We start from the raw sequence: 17280 nt of genomic DNA on the forward strand, positions 1-17280 counted from the left end.
TGCAATGAAATAATGATCAAAATATTTTTTAAAAAATCACAACCCTTGGGGCCGGCTAGGTAGTGCAGTGGATAGAGCACTGGCCCTGGAGTCAGGAGGACCAGAGTTCAAATGCGGCCTCAGACACTTAATAATTACCTAGCTGCGTGGCCTTGGCAAGCCACTTAACTCCATTGCCTTGCAAAAAAAAATCATGACCCCCCCCCAGGAAGAGTTCCTTTTCTACATGCTATGGCCTGATGGACTAGAATCCCCTTTTCTCCAATTCAGAACAGGACAGGGAAGGTGCCCTCTCATGAACAGCTTTATTTCGAACACAAAGAAGCCTAAGAATGGAGAGAAGCAAGTGTTGTAGACAATAAAGTCCAAACCAGTATTGACCTTGGGGAAAAGTTCCAGTGGCAAAGGCAAACATGACAACAGGACAGTGAGGAGGTCTCCACAATAGGTACGGCTCCTTTGAATCAATGGAATATTATAGATTCTGCAGGCATGGTTGTGACTGGCTCTGAAAAGAAAAAGACAGAACCTACAGTATGAATTATCATAGGCCTTTAGGAAAGTGTCTCTTCTGTTCTAAGACTCCCCAAAATAACTTTCCTAGCAAACTTTGCCCAGTGAACTGGAATTAAGGATCAGGTGGAGCTTAGTAGGGTCCCACCATTCCTTGTTTCTTGCCTTGAGACAATATTACAAAGAACATTGAACTTAGAATGTTAAGATTTGAATTCAAATTCTGACTCAGGTTGGAAGTATACCCTGAGTAATATGGAGAGAGTACTGAATTAAAGATGTAGACTTTGCCATTAAATACATTTGTGACCAAGGGTAAATCATTTAACTTCCCTATTTCTTAGTTTCCTTAATGGTAAAATGGAGATACAATATCCACTGTACAAGAATATTTTGAGTATCAAAATGAGAGATAACATATGGAGGAAGATTTGTATTTAGGACCAGGGTACCTTGCTTGAATCCTATCTTAAACACTTAGTAGCTTCATAAACTTGAGCAAATCAACTGCTCAGAGCCTCTCAAGGTTATTTCATGAAGCAAATGACTTTCCAACCTCAAAGAACTATAGAAATGCGAATAATTAAATGGCACATAATGTCCATGACAGGGTTTTGATAAAACAAATGTGCCCCAGAGATGTATTCTGTGTAATCAGTACTCTGGTTATTATATCCAGTCCACTCTTTGTCATGGTTACACTCAATTCTAATGAATGGAGAATTCTATTAGACCCCAGGGATTAGGGTAATATTGTTTGGAGATGCTATTAGTCAGTGTTCTAGGTATTACTATCACTGCTCACCCCTATCCCCAACCACCCACCAAGCTCCACCGGAGCTATTTTCAAGTTATTATATAAGATTTATTCAGTCCAATTCAGTTCAAGTATTTAAGTAGCTATTATATACTTTTGTACAAGGTATCAGGAAAGACCCAAAGATGGAAGTCAAAGAGCCTGACCTCAGGGACATAATCAAGTAGGCAGAAAAAAAAATATCATTAAAGAATGAACTCTTAGAGATTTAGAGATTTTGAGGAAGTAATTTTTTTTCATGTAGAGACACAGAACATCTCTAAGTAGGTGTTACTACTTAAAGTAACACACAGGTACAAACATATAGACATACATATATATGTACATAAATATATTTTTAGATACTTAAATCCCTTAACAGATTTGTCTAGATACAAATTCCAGGCTCTCCATGCTTTCCAACATGCAGAACTTCTTGAATTACTGTAGCTAAAAACCAATTATCCCCAGTAGTTATTGAGTCTTTTAATCATTAGATCATGATTATAATATTCATTACTGGTCATGTAGATAAAGCTTTTCAGTATAATAGGACATGTCAGAGTTTGGTAAAGCTTCATTACCAAAGCCTTCAAGATCCCAGGGTCATACTCAGGTCATGAAACAACATCAGAGGAAGACCTTAGTTGTGGCCACCTGTATCTACCTATCTGTGTGTGTGTATGTATGCATACATACACACACACAGATAGATATATAGATCAGTTGATCATCAGACAATCAATCAATAAATCAGGAAGTAGACAGATATACATTTGTGGGAAAGTGTTATGCACACCTTTCAGGTATACTTATATTGTTCTTTGAATTGTGGTTATTTGGTTATAATTATCTTACCTTTCTTTTTTTTTAAGGTTTTTGCAAAGTAATGGGGTTAAGTGGCTTGCCCAAGGCCACACAGCTAGGTAATTATTAAGTGTCTGAGATCAGATCTGAACTCAGGTACTCCAGAGCCAGTGCTCTATCCACTGCACCACCTAGCTGCCCCTCTTACTTTTCTTAATAGATTATCAATTTCTTAGAGACCATGACTTACTTAACTTCATAGGTCCTCTTGTACCTAAAGCTAAGTGACTCAGTAAATAGAGCACTAGGTCTAAAGTCAGGAAGAGCTTGATTCAAATCCATTTTCGGGCATTTAGGAGTTATGATCCTGGGCATGCCACTTAACCTTTGGCTTCTTCAGTTTCCTCAACTGTAAAATAAGGAAAATAACAACAGCTACCTCAAAGGGATAATGTGAAGTTCAAATGGGATAATATTTGCAAAGTGCTTAGCATAGTGCTTATACACGGAAGATGATTAATAAATGATTTTTGCATGCCCTTCCCCTGGTTTCGTATCTAATATGCTATTAAGTAGTCAGCTAGATACATAGGAACTATTTATTGAATGAAGAAAACAGGGACCAGATCTCTGGACTTGTTAGTCAGGAGATGCCACTTACCAGCTGAATAACTAAGTGCATTAGTTAAATCACTTGATGCCTCAGTTTCATCATCTGTAAAAGTGTGGATTATAATCCTTGACCCGCCTACCTCACAGGGCTATTGTAAAGGAAGTTATTTATAGCATACTAGATGGATTATGATTATTATTCTGCATGGAGACATCTAAATTAAGTGGCATTTGTTTGTATGTCTTAATGTTACAACAGCCTTTGAATTAGCACCTTCCTTGCAAACATCCTAGATCATTAAACCCAGGCTGTGTCTCTGGTCTAAACTGTTCAGGCTCATATATGACTTGTCTGTTTTTATTTGTTCTTTACAAGGTCCTTTACAAGGACCTCTGTGAGTCATAGTCTCCTCATCTATAAAATGGGGGGGCAAAAATACTTTTGCTATAAATTTCTCAGGGTTCTTGTTCCAAAAATTGATATCACAAGCTCTTTCCTCAAAGCAAATTCCCTGAGGTAGATATTGCAAACATTATTGTCCTCATTTTACAGATGAAGAAACTGAGGCTTTGACACCAAAATCCAGACACCTCAACTCCAGGAACAATATTTTTCTGCTATATCCAGAAAGCACTTTGTAAACTTTAAAGTAGGAAAGCTAGGTGTCACCATGGTGCACAGAGCACTGCAGGCATGGAGTTAGGGAGACTCATCTTACTGAGTTCAAATCTGGCCTCAGACATTTATTAACTGCTTGACCTTAGGCAAGTCACTTAACTGTTTGCCCCAATTTCCTCATCTATGAAATGAGCTGGAGAAGGAGATGGTAAACCACTTCATTATCTCTGCCAAGAAAATTTCAAATGGGGTCATGGGGAATAGGACACGACTGAAAAAAAACTGAATCAAGTTAAAATGTTATATAGATATGAATAATGGTTAATGATCTTGGAAATAATAATAATTCCTATTGCAGTTCTCTCATCTAATAACCAAGAAAATAACAGAGGTAAGTAGACCAGTTAGGAGGCTCTGGCAATGAATGGCAATGAAGTCCTAAGTAGGGTAAGAGCAGGGAGTGTATAAAAATAAAGGTATTATTTTGGGAGAACTGTGAGCAGCTCTTGTAGTTTCCCTTTCCTGTCCATACTATGGTGTAACCCCCACCTCAAAGCATATTGATATAGGACTTTCTTCTTTTTGGGAGGGATGAAAGTATGGAACTCCCTCCTTTTTGGGGACTTCCTCCTTATTGGTGGAGATAAAAGTATGGGACTCTCTTCTTATTGTGGGAGATGAAGATATGATGCTCCCTATTGATGAAAGTGAAGGTATGGAACTCTCTCCTTATTGGTGAAGTTGAAGCCTTCTTCATTGATTTGGGAGTCTCTCCTTATTGGGGGAGATGAAGGTATGGAACTTTCTAATGATGGAAGTGAGGGGGAACTCTCTCCTTATTGATGGAGATGAAGCCTTGGATTCTGTCCTTAATGGTGAAGATGAAAGTATGGGTCTCTCTAATTGATAGAGATGAAGGAATGGGTATCTCTCCTTACAGATGAGATGAAGCTGGAGAGAGTCCCATGCCAATGAACAGGCATTACAGGAATTACAAGGATTTTAGCACAGGTCTAGGCAAATAATAAACACTTAAAATTTTGACCAATTAATTAATTGTTCTATTTTTCTGTCCAGTCTCAAACTTTTCTGCTTTGTCTCTTGTTTGGTTCTTTATCTATGTGAAGGACAACTCTTGCATTCTCCATTTAACCCCACCCTCAAACTCTGCCCTCCTGGCACATACCTGTACTTAAAGTTCATCTTCATTGATTGGCCTAAGGAAGAAAGAAGAAAGAAAAGTCTATTTTTAATCCTTGTCAGATGGAAGGGAGAAGAGAGAGGGAAAAAAAAAAAGGAGGGCTAGGACAGGATGGGGAGTGGCATAAATCTAAGAGATCTTGCCCTCCAACCTCAGGGACAAAAATCTCAGTTTTCTCAACTGAAAAATAAGGAGGTTGGACTGCATTCTATCTAATTCTCAGTTAAGCTCCAAGGTTCTGACTCTTAAGACTCTGCATCTCTGTAGGATCCTCTGATCGGACACTTCCTCTTCTCCCCCTTCTCCTCACCCCTAACTTGTCCAGTAACTCACCGGCGTTTCTTCTTGCCCCCACAACGAAGTCTTTTGCCTTTGAAAACAGACAAGATAATTTATTTTCATTAACTTCTTTCAAAAAAAAATCTACTTCCCCTCCTGTAACTCCAGCTCTTTCATTCTCTTTCATTTCCTTCCGTCCCACCTCTATATTTGGTGCAGACTTTGGTTCCCTCAGGATCCTCCATCAGTGACTAAATTTCATAGAGATAATGAATAGTACAGAGGGAAAAAAAGAAATTCCTCTATTTGGAGTCCCAAGACTTGAGTACAGATTCTAGGCTTTGCCACAAGTCAGCTTTGTGATCTTCAGTAAGATATTTCTCTTCTCTGGACCTCGATTTTTTCATCTATATGTTATTACACATATGGAATATTTTATATATATATATGTATATATATATGACCTATGAAAAAGTAAAAGTCTAATGTTTACTGGAGTGTAAGAAATCCCTCATTCCTCTGTTTGTCTTGGGAATTTCCCTAATTCTATATATAAGCCTTGGGTCAGACTGTGACTAAAGAACTAGCTAATCTGAGAGAAAAGAAGGCCACAGTTCCAGATAGAGGTAAATAAATGGACCCAGAGTTCAACTTGAAGGGACTGTACCTTAGTGATGGAAAGAACAACCTTCCTTACTGGAGGCAGTTGGTGGCCCAGTGGATAGAGTCCTGGGCCCATTCCTTCACTCCTAATGGAATTGCTGAGTCAGAAAGACCTGAGTTCAAATCAAATTTCGGATATATACTAGCTCTATAACCTGAGCAAGTAACAATGTTTGTCTGATGTAGTTTCTTCAACTATAAAATGGGGTAATTTACTAGTTGTACAACTCTGGGCAAGTCATTTAATCTTGTTTGCCTAAGTTTCCTTATCTGTAAAATGAACTGGAGAAATGGCAAACAACTCCAGTATCTTTGTCAGGAAAACCCTGAGTGGAGTCATGAAGAATTGGATATGATTGAAAATAGCCAATTAGTAACAAAAATACCTTGAGGTATTGTAACTAGGATCAAAAGAGATAATGTTTGTAAAAAAAATGCTTAGTAAAATGCCTATAATAGGCACTACATGAAGACTTATCCCCCCCCCCCCCAATACCTACACTATTGCTACAAGTAAAATGATCAGACTGGATAAGATTATCTCTCTGGGTCTCTTTCCAGCTGTAATTTTTAGCATCATGCTAGAATGTTCTAGATATACTCGAAGACATAGTAAATGAATGATATAGTGCCTGACTTCAAGGAACTTTGAGTCTAAAGGGAAGGAGACAGGATGAACAAGTATGAGGCAACTGAAGGATAATGAAAACTTATGCTCTACTGATGATGAAACCTTATGGGAGTTCAGGGAAGAGAAAGACTTTTTGGAGAAAGATTGAAATGGAAAACTTCACAGAGAAAGTAAAAATTAAACTGGAGAAGGATTCAGATGAGGCAAAGGGAGGAAAAAATGTGGATGAAAAACTTTATGTTGAGAATGGGTGTAGAAGAAAAGAAACAATATGGTACAGCACAAAGATCACTAAATGTGAAATCAGAGAATCTAGGTTAGATCCCAGGTCTGCCATCTATTGCCATTGGTGTGACCTTAGGCAGGTCACTCAAATAAATGCTCTTGGCTTCAATTCCTTTGTTAATAAAATGAAGAGGTTCAACTAGATGGCCTCTAGAATTACTTTTCATTCTAAATCTAGAATTCTACATGTTCAAGAGACAATAAGGAGCTACTGAAGCATCCCTTGTCCACCAAGGAAGGGTGGGAGATGTGTTTAGCTGGATGGTTAGAACAGGGTCAAGACTTTCAATGTCAATGTCAACCAGAGAAAACCTAAATAAGATTTCTGAGTCTAAGTTCAAGACCTTGTTCTTCTCTTCTTCAATCCACTTAATTCTCCAAAATTCTGCTACTGAAGGGATGAAGGTGTAGATCCTCCAAACCTGTCTTGCTATGTCATTTCTCTTGCTCTTTTGGGCCATACATTTCTCCTGAACTCAGTCTTCCCTTATTCCATTGCCAAGGAAATGGATAGCAGCCAAGATGCTGGTCCTCCCTCATCCTTTCAACCTCCCTTTATTATTCACCTCCTTTCTTATACCTCTGAAACAGATTTACTGCTCCAATAGAAAAGAACTTCCTCTAGTCCCCTGTACCCAACTTATGATCCAAGGATTTTTGCAATGAAAAAGACCTTAGGACTCAACTAATCTAAAGATTTAAAATTGTGAGGGATTTTAGGGTTCATCTAGTCCAGTTGCCTCATTTTATGAATGAAGAAACTAAGGGCCAGCAAAGCTAAAGGACTTGTCCAAGGTCACTTGCATAGTAAGTAGCAGAACTGGGATTCGAACCTAGATTCTCTGCCTTGATTTTTTTTTTTAGGATTTTGCAAGGCAAATAGGGTTAAGTGGCTTGCCCAAGGCCACACAGCTAGGTCAATATTAGGTGTCTGAGACCAGATTTGAACCCAGGTACTCCTGACTCCAAGGCCGGTGCTTTATCTGCTATGCTATCTAGCCTCCCCTCTCTGCCTTGATTTTAACATTTTCATATCACTGGAGAGGAAACAAATGCACATAGAAGAACAGCTACTTATGCAAAGTCACATGGGTAATACAAATGATAAGAGTTGGTCAGGATTCGAACTCAGATCTTCTGATCCTATATTTAAGGTTCTTTTGTTTCCCAAGACTCTGATGTTGGGGCTATTAAGGGCATTGCTATCACTTAACTAGTTGCTAGTAACTTTTCTCTTCCTGGTTCCACTAGTTGATGGGACCCCCCTCCCCTTGCTCACCGAGGATGCCTCTCTGCTTTATGACTAAGGACAACTCTCCCAAGGTGTTCTTACAACCTCTATGAGAGGTCATCTCATGATCTCCACTTGGCTCCATCTGATTCCTCTTTTCTTCCTGCTGCCCTACTTACCTAGGATGATGATCAGACCCACGATGAATGCCAAGCCAGCAAATATCAGTCCTCCATTTCGGATGGTGTCATAGTCTCAGGGAGGGGGAAAAAGAAGATGAGAGTAGCCAAAGGGAAGGTGATTATGCCTTGGGATAAGCTAAGTGGGGAACTGGACAGCTACAAGAAAGTAAGTAGGACTGCCCCCAAAATAGAAGAGTTGGACAATCCAAGCTCTCTTGCATCCCATTATGCCAGTAATCCACCAGTATCCAGCCTCCCCTCCACCCACCTCTCCAGTTAACATTTCAGCATTCTCATGTAAAGGTATAGGAGAATATGGGGGAAGGGAGGACAATTCAGACATCCATCTAGGAAAGATTTGGGGTTTCATTTAGAAAAGTTCCAGGCTTACCATATAGGAATCTCTCCTGATCCCCCTTGGGACTACCACCTGAGAAAGAAAAAAGAGAAGCAGAAACCACTAAGGACAAGCCTAGGCCAGAACAGCATCAGCCAGGCCTTCTCTCCTTGGAGACCCATGAATACCATGGACCATGGGAAACTGAAATTAATGAAGTAAAGGTCAACTGGAAGAAGAAGAGGCTGAAATACTGGCTAAGCAGGTACTAGACTGGGGCATTGGAATGGGGGCCCCAGCTCTGCCATCCACATGCTATATGACCTTGTGCGTGCCCTTCATCACTGCAATGCCTCTTCTAGGTTTTATCTGGAAAAACAGAAGACTCCTTGTTATAGGAATGAAGTGGGGTGTAGTATCCTGTGAGTGGATTAGGGGAGGATGAACATTGGCTACTCATTGGTTACTCATTGGTCAAATGTGAAGTCATCAGAAATCCAACAGCCAAAAAATGGGACAAGGGATTGAACAATACAAAGCATGCTGTGTCTCTGGGTATAACAGATAGTTCTGTTCAAGAAAGCTTTCAATTCCTCTCTTCTCTCTACCTCACAAAACAATGGGGCTTTTCCCCAAATCCAATATTTTATTTTTTCTTAACTTAATATTTATTTTTTTCTAATAATAAATTTAGTTTTCACAAAACAATTTTTAAAAAGATTGGGCAAAAATTTTCTTAATAGAAACCTAGAGATAGAAGGGATCTGAACTAGGGAGGTAATTGGACTGCAGCATCCTCCATTTATAAATGAGGAAACTAATTCAGTTTGGAGAACACAGGAGACATTGGGACCAGGGAGGACAGAGTGAGGTGTGGCAGTTAGAGAGGGGATGACACAGGAATCATTGTAAGGGTCAGAACCCAAAGTAAACAAGGCACCCTCATGCCTTGGCCGCAGTCACCGAGTCTGGGAAGAAAGACAGCTGAAGGGATCCACCCCAAGGTCACACATGCTCAAGGTCAGAGCCAGAGAGGGCCTGGAACTCCAAAATCAGCACCTTTCTATCTTGTCACCTTAGCGTTCTTACCTGGAGGGTCAAGTTCTCTTGTCTTGCCCTCTGATGCCGGCAGGATGGCCTCTTCTCTAAGTCCAAATACTCTGTGGCTCTCAGTGAATACCAAAGGTGGTGCTTATATAGAACTTGGAGGCGCACGCACACACACACACACACACACACACAGAGACACATATATATATATATATATGATTTTTTTTTTAATTCTCACAACCACCTGGTATTGTTTTGTTGAGTCTTTTCAGTCGTGCCTGACTCTTTGTGCCCCCTTTGGGATTTTCTTGGCAAAGATGCTGTAAAGTATCTTTCTTCAGTTCTTAATTTCCTTCTTCAGTTTATTTTTCAGATGAGGAAACTGAGGCAAACAGGGTTGACTTGTCTAGGGTCACAAAGTTAGAAAGTATCTGAGGCTGAATTTGTACTCAGGAAGATGAATCTCCCTGACTCCAAGTCTGATGCTCTAACCACAGCCCTACTACCTACCTAGATGCTCTACAACCCTGTGAGGTAGGTACCATTAATTATCTTTATTTTACAAATGAGGAAATTGTGGCTTATAATAATTAAATGACTTGAACAGGGTCATACAGCTAATTAAGTGTGTGCGGTAGGATTTGAACTCAGGTCTTTCTGACTGAGTCTGATGCTCTATTTACTGCACCACCTGTTAGGTAATACATACCAGGTTCTAAGAAGCAGGAGCAGCCCACAGTAGTCTATCAATGACAGGAATTTTTGAAACCCTTGCTAATCCTGTTGGGCTTCCTCACATAAATGCATTACTGGACTCCTTGGGCACTAGCAGAACAGTATTTACTTTTCTAAACTGAAGCTCTAAAAATGCATCTGTCAACAGCTGTGTGGTACACTGTTAAATTCTGGGGAGGGTTCAGTCTCCTGAGCAGCCTAGCCTTATTCCTTTGACTGGGCAGGATTTAAAGGAAGATGAGTTCTCTATTCCTGAGAAAAGTTTCAAATAAGGGAAGGTCAGTGGAACTTACTCTTTAGGAATCAAGGGAAAAGCCCAGACTTCTGGTTCATAGTCCCATCCCCTTGCAATGTACACCACTGAGAGAGGGTCTTGATAAGACTGGGAGTTGAGATTGGGGAGGAAAGAGTCTTCCTCTGGGCCACATGTGCCTCCTGAAGTCCCCTGATTACCTACAACTGGGTCCCAGAGAGTGGTCTGGGAGGATTATGTAGTTGGGACATTTGTCAGTCCTCTGCCTCTCTGCCTGAGCCTAGGCTTTCTTCAAAATCAAGCAAAAAAAAAAGGCTCTTTCTCCCTTCAGTATGAGGTGAGCAGAGCACCAGGAAGGGGAAGAAAAGAAGCAAACACACAAGAACAAATTCCAACTGCATTTCTCAACCAGTTTTTTCCAAAACTCGCTCTGCTCTCTTCCCAGGATGCAAAGGAGTCAGTCTACCTCTGATCCATGACCACCCCTCTAAGTGCTCTGAAGGGGAAGAAATCTCCTCCTATATAGGTAGACGTCATACATACATTCATACATACATATATACACACTTACTTGTAGCCATCATCATCCCTGGCATCGTGCTGGCTATGTCTCTTCTATGGCTGCCTGTTTACTGAGTGTGTCTAAGGTGGGGGAGGATGGGTGGGTGGATAAGAGTGTAGGACTAGAAGGGGGCATTAAACATTAACAATGCCAGGATAATATTTACCCTGATCACAAGGAGAGCTTTGGGAAAACTGGGTTGGGGGGAGGTGGAGAGGACAAAAGAGCACATCTAAGTCTATGAAGAGGGAATGAGGACAAATTAATAGGATTTGTGACACAGTCTGGATTTAGGAAACAAGGGAATGGAACCATGGTGTATATGTATGTGTGTGTGTGTGTGTGTGTGTGTGTGTGTGTGCGTGCCCATATGAGATGAAGAGGGAAAGAAGGTCGGAAGGGTACATTGTACTATTTCTTCTCAAAGGAAATTTCCAAAGCTCTGAGAATCTGACCTTAGTCAAGATGTCATTCTCTCCTGCCTGACAAATTACAACTAGAACTTTGTTCAAGGGCTGCAAGGTACTAGGGAACTTTGGGGACTCATGATTGGATGGGAGTAGGAAGCTAACATTTCACTCTCCCCAAGTCAGATACCTGTATCACCAGCCATAGTTCAGGTGAATGCCACTTCTCACATTCAGGGGTCAGGGAATACCAGACCTCCTTTGACTTTGTTATAGTCTCTATTCCCAGGAATCTATTAAATACAAGGAATCTCATTTTGGAGAACAAGAAAGGAAAGACAGGGTAAGAGAAATTCTTTATATTATTTTTTTTAGGTTTTTTTCCAAGGCAAATGGGGTTAAATGGCTTGCCCAAGGCCACACAGCTAGGTCAATATTAGGTGTCTGAGACCGGGTTTGAACCCAGGTACTCCTGACTCCAGGACTGGTGCTTTATCCACTGCGCCACCTAGCCACCCTGAGAAATTCTTTTATGTTTCATTTACATTGGTGGACATTAGCTGAACATAAGGTATATTACCTTCCCTCTTCCTCTCCCTTTTCCACTCTCCCCCTTCCCCCATTGGTAAAAAAAAAAAAGGGCAGTGGGGGTAGGATGGGGAAGGGGGGAAAAGGCATAATGATAATGGTTTACATTTTTATGATTGATTTAACCCATTATATTGCATGATCTCCACAATATTACAGATGAGGAAACAGGCTAGAGAAGTGAATTCACTTTCCCAAAGTCACATACCTGAGAAGTGGTAGAAATAGGACTTGAACTTGGAGCTGCTGAATCCAAGTTCAAGTTCCATATTTTCCCCCTATGACACAATAAGTGTCAAGGATCATAAATTTCAGTCTGGAAGAACCCTTAAAACTTTCCAATTCAGCACCCCCTCTCATTTTTTTACAGAAGGGCAAACTGAGGCTAAGAGAAGGGTGGCTTGCCACCATCACATAGATAGTGGGTAGCAGCTGCTCCTACAATCTTTTGCCATAAGCAAGGCATGTAGGAGAAAAGACCACTGGATTTGGGATTAAATGCTAGTTCGGATCCTAGCTCTGTTACTGACTTCCACCTGTGCAACTAGAGGCAAATCAGGGTATGTCTCTATGCTTCAGTTTCTTTATATATATAAAATGAGGGCTATGGAGCAGGTAATCCAGAGGTCCCTTGTAGCTTGAAATCTCATAATTCCCATTTTACACATCAGAAAATAAAGACTAAAAGAGTTAGGGACTGCCTCAAATCATAGACAATAAGTCATGAAAACAGAATCAGAATCCAGATGTTTGGACTCTTAATTCCAGTTTCCTGTTCTCATCTAGATAGAGGATATGAAACACATGCATTTCTACCCCATTCTTATTCTTCATCCTGTTGCCCAAAGTCCTAGGGGTCTCTCATCCAAGCGGTTTCACCAAGGATCCCTTGGCTTGAAAAGATCAAAGAAGATCGCAACATGCAGTGTTTGACTCACCAAAATATATTCTATCCATGTTCTCAGGCTTCTGTCTGTGTGTGTGGAGGTCAGGGAGGAGAGAGGTATGAGGAGAGGATCTCCAGGGATGAAAACAGTGGCAGTTTCCACCCTACCCACACCTCATCTGAGCCCACAGATGGGGAGTGGGGAGGGAGGAGGAGGAGGGGGAGAAAAAAAACAAGGAGGAGTGGCTGCCAGTACTATCCTCACCTAATACCTTATACAGGAAAGGAGAAGGATACACGTGAGACTGAGGTAAAGTTGTCTGAATGCTACCTGGCCCCAGGTGGAGGAGGAAGTTGGAAGCCTCTGAAGAGCAAACCACAGCCTCCATGTCTGTTCTGAGCTCAGGTTACAGGATGCAAAGTCATAGCCTACATCTAAGAAATCCAGGGTATTCCCACTGGAGCTAGGGGGCAGGGAGGGGAAAGCATTGCATTTGGAGGAAGAAAATGGAAGTTTGAATCCTGACTCTGCTTCCTTGAACCTGTGTGATCTTGGTCTAGGCACTGGGCCTCAATTTCCTCAACTACAAATTGAGAGGCTGGATTAGATGTTCTTTAGATTTAAATCCTATAATCCCATGATCCGCGACAGGTGGTGGTGGGAGAGGTGGAGGTTTTCCAGCCAAATCAGAAGAAAATGAGCCAGAGATTCCGATTTCTCTGAAGCTCACAATTGACAAGAGGAAAGTGGAGGCAGCTGAGGGTTAATAGTCCCAAAAGGCAGAATTTCAGTTTCCTATCTATGAAATGAGATAAAACAAAATGTAATCTCAGGGTCCTTCTCTCTCTAAAACTCCTTATCATAATATCTTAGTTTAGCCTACTACAGTCTCACTGAGAGGTGTTTGATGAGTCTAGATTCTCTGTTCTACGTCCTATAAATACTCACATCTTTGAAGACCTTTCCCTGGACTTACCCAGTTGGATAAGTTTGATGTAGCCCAGCTGGAGCTATTTTGATCTAGGATCTTTTCTGCTCTCAAAGGGAGTATCTCCAATCTAGAAGACCTTGGAGTCTATTATTATCAGCCTTTGACAGAGACTCAAGCCCAAGGTCATAACCTTCCTTAGCTGATCTCCCCAAGATTGGTTATCCAGACTCACATAAGTCAGACAGACTTGTGGAGAAATGGGGCCATGAAATTGAACTCATGCTTGGAGATCATTCCCATGGCAGCACAGCCTTCCTCCAGTGGAAGAGATGCTCCCTTGGGCCTTACTGCACCTTCAGTGTCACCTCAGGAAGTAGCGACAGCAGGGTGCGGCTTTCTCTTACAGCTCCATCCTGGCCAGTGCCAGAAGCATGGTGGCATAATGAGGTCTCTTTGGGATGCCTGCTAATGTCAGACAGGAAGTGGCTAGAAAGGCAGCACCTCTCGGTTTCATTTTCAGGGATGGAAGGAAAAACAGAAACATCTAGCCCAGCTCATACCTGAATAAAAATCTGTCCTTGCCTGAAGATTTCTGGAGAGGAGGAGCCCACTGCCTCTGAAGATAGCCCTGTTTTTGATGACTGTTCCACTCTGAGATAGCTCTCATCTTTAGGCAATATTTTCCTTATATGAAATATATTATTTACTTTATTACCTTGTTAACAACCTCTATCCATCCCTCCTAGTTCTGCTCTTTGAAGTCAAGCAGAACAAAATTCCTTTGCTACATGATGGTTCTACAAATATCCTAAGGCAGTTGTGCTATTCTTCACCAAGTTAAACATTTCTAGTTCCTTCCATTGATCCTCATGTGGCATGACCTCAAGGTCCATCACCATCCATCTTGCCCTGCTTTGGACCCTGTCCAGCTTATCAATGTCCTTCCCAAAACCAAATGCCCAGAACTGAACATATGGGAAGATAAGAGTAAGGTCAGGGTGGGGAGCAGAGAAAGAGACTGAAGAAGGAGGGGGAGAAAGAAGACTGACAGAAAGGAAAAAAAGAAAAATAGACACAAAGATAGGAGAAGAAAAGAGAGAGAAAACAGACATAAAGGAAGGAGGAGAGAGAGAGAGAGAGAGAGAGAGAGAGAGAGAGACAGAGAGACAGAGAGAGAGAGAGAGAGAGACAGAGAGACAGAGAGAGACAGAGAGAGAGACAGAGAGAGAGAGACAGAGGAAGAAGGGAGAGAAAGAGGCCAGGAAGAAAAGCAGATGGAGACATAGATGCATAGAAAGAGGAAAGAGGGAGAAAAAGAAGACAGAGAAACAGAAAGAACAACAGCAGGAGTCCAGAGAGAGACAGAGGAAGAAGAGAGACAGACAGACAGGAAGGAGGGAGAGAAAGAAGACATTAGAAAAAAGGAGGAAAGACAGAGGAAGGAGGCTATTCAGAGACAGAGATAGAGGAAGGAAGGAGATAGAAGACAAAGATAGAAAGGATGAGACACAAAGATACAAAGAGATAGAGGAAAGAGGGAGAGAGAGAAGACACAGAATGGAAGGTGGGGAGGCAGAGAGACAGAAAAAGATGGAGTAAGAAGGGAGAAAGAGAAAGACAGAGTTAAGGAGCTTTATTAAGCCAGCTTCCCCCAAATTTCCTGACCAATGCTTACCAGTTCAGAAAACTGTTCAGTTTTGTTGCTTACCAACAGAGGATCTGGGTTCAAATCTCAGTTCCCTTATTTATCACCTCTGTGACCTTAAGAAAGCTACATTAAAGTTGCCAGACTTGGAGTCAGGGAGACCAGAATTCAAATCCAGCCTAGTCACCTACTAGATATGTCACCCAGGGCAAGTCACTCTTCTGTGCTCTTCCAATAAAATGGAGAAAATAAAAGCATCCACTTCATAGAGTTGTGAGGATCAAGTGTTTTGCCAGCCTTCAAGCCCTGTCCAAATGTGATCTATTTTTATCTTAAGGCATTTAGACTAGATGACCTCTAAGGTCCTTTATGAAGGTGGGAGCTAAAAATGCAGAAAACCATAATCTGAATTCCTGAAGTTAATTCTATTCTCTACAGAATCCTCAGTAATCTCACTTCCTTCCCCTGTGGAGAATTCTAACTTTTACCCCAGAGGGGAATAGCTAATGAAGATGATGGAAAAGAAACTCAGAGATGGAAACTGTTCTAAAAATTCTAAAACATGTGATCAACACCATATGGTATATTATTAATGTATTAATGTCACCCGTGTGACATAGGAAGGTTCATTGGAAAGAGCACCAGCAACAAAAAATTTTAATTAAAAAACTTAAGATTGAAAAGTATTAAATTATATTTTTCATTTAAAATTTAAATTTTTTTTTAAAAAAACAGTACCACCTTAGAAGCCTGGATTCAAGTAAACACAAAGCCATGAGTAGTGTGATTTTTTTTTGGTCTCAGTTTCCTTGTTTATAAAATGACAGGATTGGTCTAGCTGGTCTCCAAAATCCTTTCCAGTTCTTTATTCCACACCCTTTTTTCTATCATTGTTTGTTCTTAGGCTGTTAACCAGGAGGCACAATGGCTAGAATTCTGGGTCTGGAGTTGGGGAAACTTGAATTCAAATTTGGCCTGAGACACTTATCAGCTTGTTATTTAAATTGTTTCCAACTCTTTGTGACCTCATTTGAAGTTTTCTTGGCAAAGATTCAGTTTGTTTTATAGGAAAGGAAACTGAGGTAAACAGGGTGAAGTGACTTGCCCATAGTCTGAGACTAGATTTGGACTCATCAAGATGAGTCTACCTGACTCCAGAACTGGTACTGTATCTACTCTGCCACCTAGCTTTACCATTAGCTGTGTAATCCTGGGCAAGTAAATTATCCTTGCTGCCTCAGTTTCCTCATCTGTCAGATGGGATAATTATAACACCTCCTTCCCAGGACAATTGAGAAATTTGTTTACATTGCTTTTAATTTAAAGCAAATGGGGTTGCCCAAAGTCACACAGCCAGGTAATTAAGTGTCTTAGGTCAGTTTTGAACTCAGGTCCTCCTGACTCCAGGGCCAGTGCTCTATCCACTGTGTCACTCAGCTTCCCCTCAGATGAGATATTTGTAAAGCACTTAACACAGTGAATGAAATTTAATAGGTACTTAAGGGGCTTTACCTCCCCCCACCCCTTTCCCTTTCAGCTCTGTATTCTATGTCCCTAGTTCTAATATTCTTTGTTCTAAGGTTCTTTTACATTATGACATTCTAAGGATAGACAGAGCTAGACTAATAGTACATGGATAATAATAAGCTGACCTCAAGGACAATGCTTGTTCAGTGCCACCAAGGCAAATCTGCACCTTAATTGCCAACCAGCCATCATGGATTGGATATTGGAGTTATCTGGGCTCATATTTTTGTCCTCACTGTTGAGTGGACTATTATCCAAATTTATTGCTTTGTGAATTTTACCCTCAGGCTAGGCCTAGTGACATCTCAACCTGATATTACTTAATCTAAAATGATGGCCAACTTTTGAAGGAAGAGTGTTTCTACCAAACAGACCCTGAATCATAGAATCTTCTAACTGGAAGGAATTACTGATATGATCCATTTTCCCTTTTTTACATTTGAGGAAACTGAGACTCAGAGATAAAAAATCACTTGGTATAAAGTCATAAAGCTAGTGAATAGTGGACCTGGACCAGGAATACGAATCTCCTGACAACC

The 17280-nt window shown here is 40.9% G+C and overlaps 1 protein-coding gene across 2 annotated transcripts; it reads right to left on the reverse strand.

Annotated features, from left to right (window-relative positions):
• Positions 1-286: 286 nt before the first annotated feature.
• Positions 287-12852, reverse strand: FXYD2 (FXYD domain containing ion transport regulator 2). 2 transcript variants are annotated; one of them, XM_074216776.1, is made up of 6 exons: positions 12690-12852; positions 8211-8249; positions 7817-7891; positions 4882-4918; positions 4534-4564; positions 287-508 (listed from the first exon to the last, which is right to left on the reverse strand). In XM_074216776.1, exons 1-5 carry the CDS (start codon positions 12706-12708, stop codon positions 4540-4542), a joined length of 195 nt encoding a protein of 64 aa, XP_074072877.1. In that variant the 5' UTR covers positions 12709-12852; the 3' UTR covers positions 287-508; positions 4534-4539. The 2 variants fall into 2 exon arrangements, with proteins under 2 accessions (XP_074072877.1, XP_074072876.1); XM_074216775.1 differs by lacking the exon at positions 12690-12852 and adding an exon at positions 10766-10873.
• Between the last annotated feature and the right edge of the window lie 4428 nt (positions 12853-17280).

This window comes from Macrotis lagotis, chromosome 1 (genome assembly GCF_037893015.1).
Source record: "Macrotis lagotis isolate mMagLag1 chromosome 1, bilby.v1.9.chrom.fasta, whole genome shotgun sequence".
Lineage (NCBI taxonomy): Eukaryota > Metazoa > Chordata > Mammalia > Peramelemorphia > Peramelidae > Macrotis > Macrotis lagotis.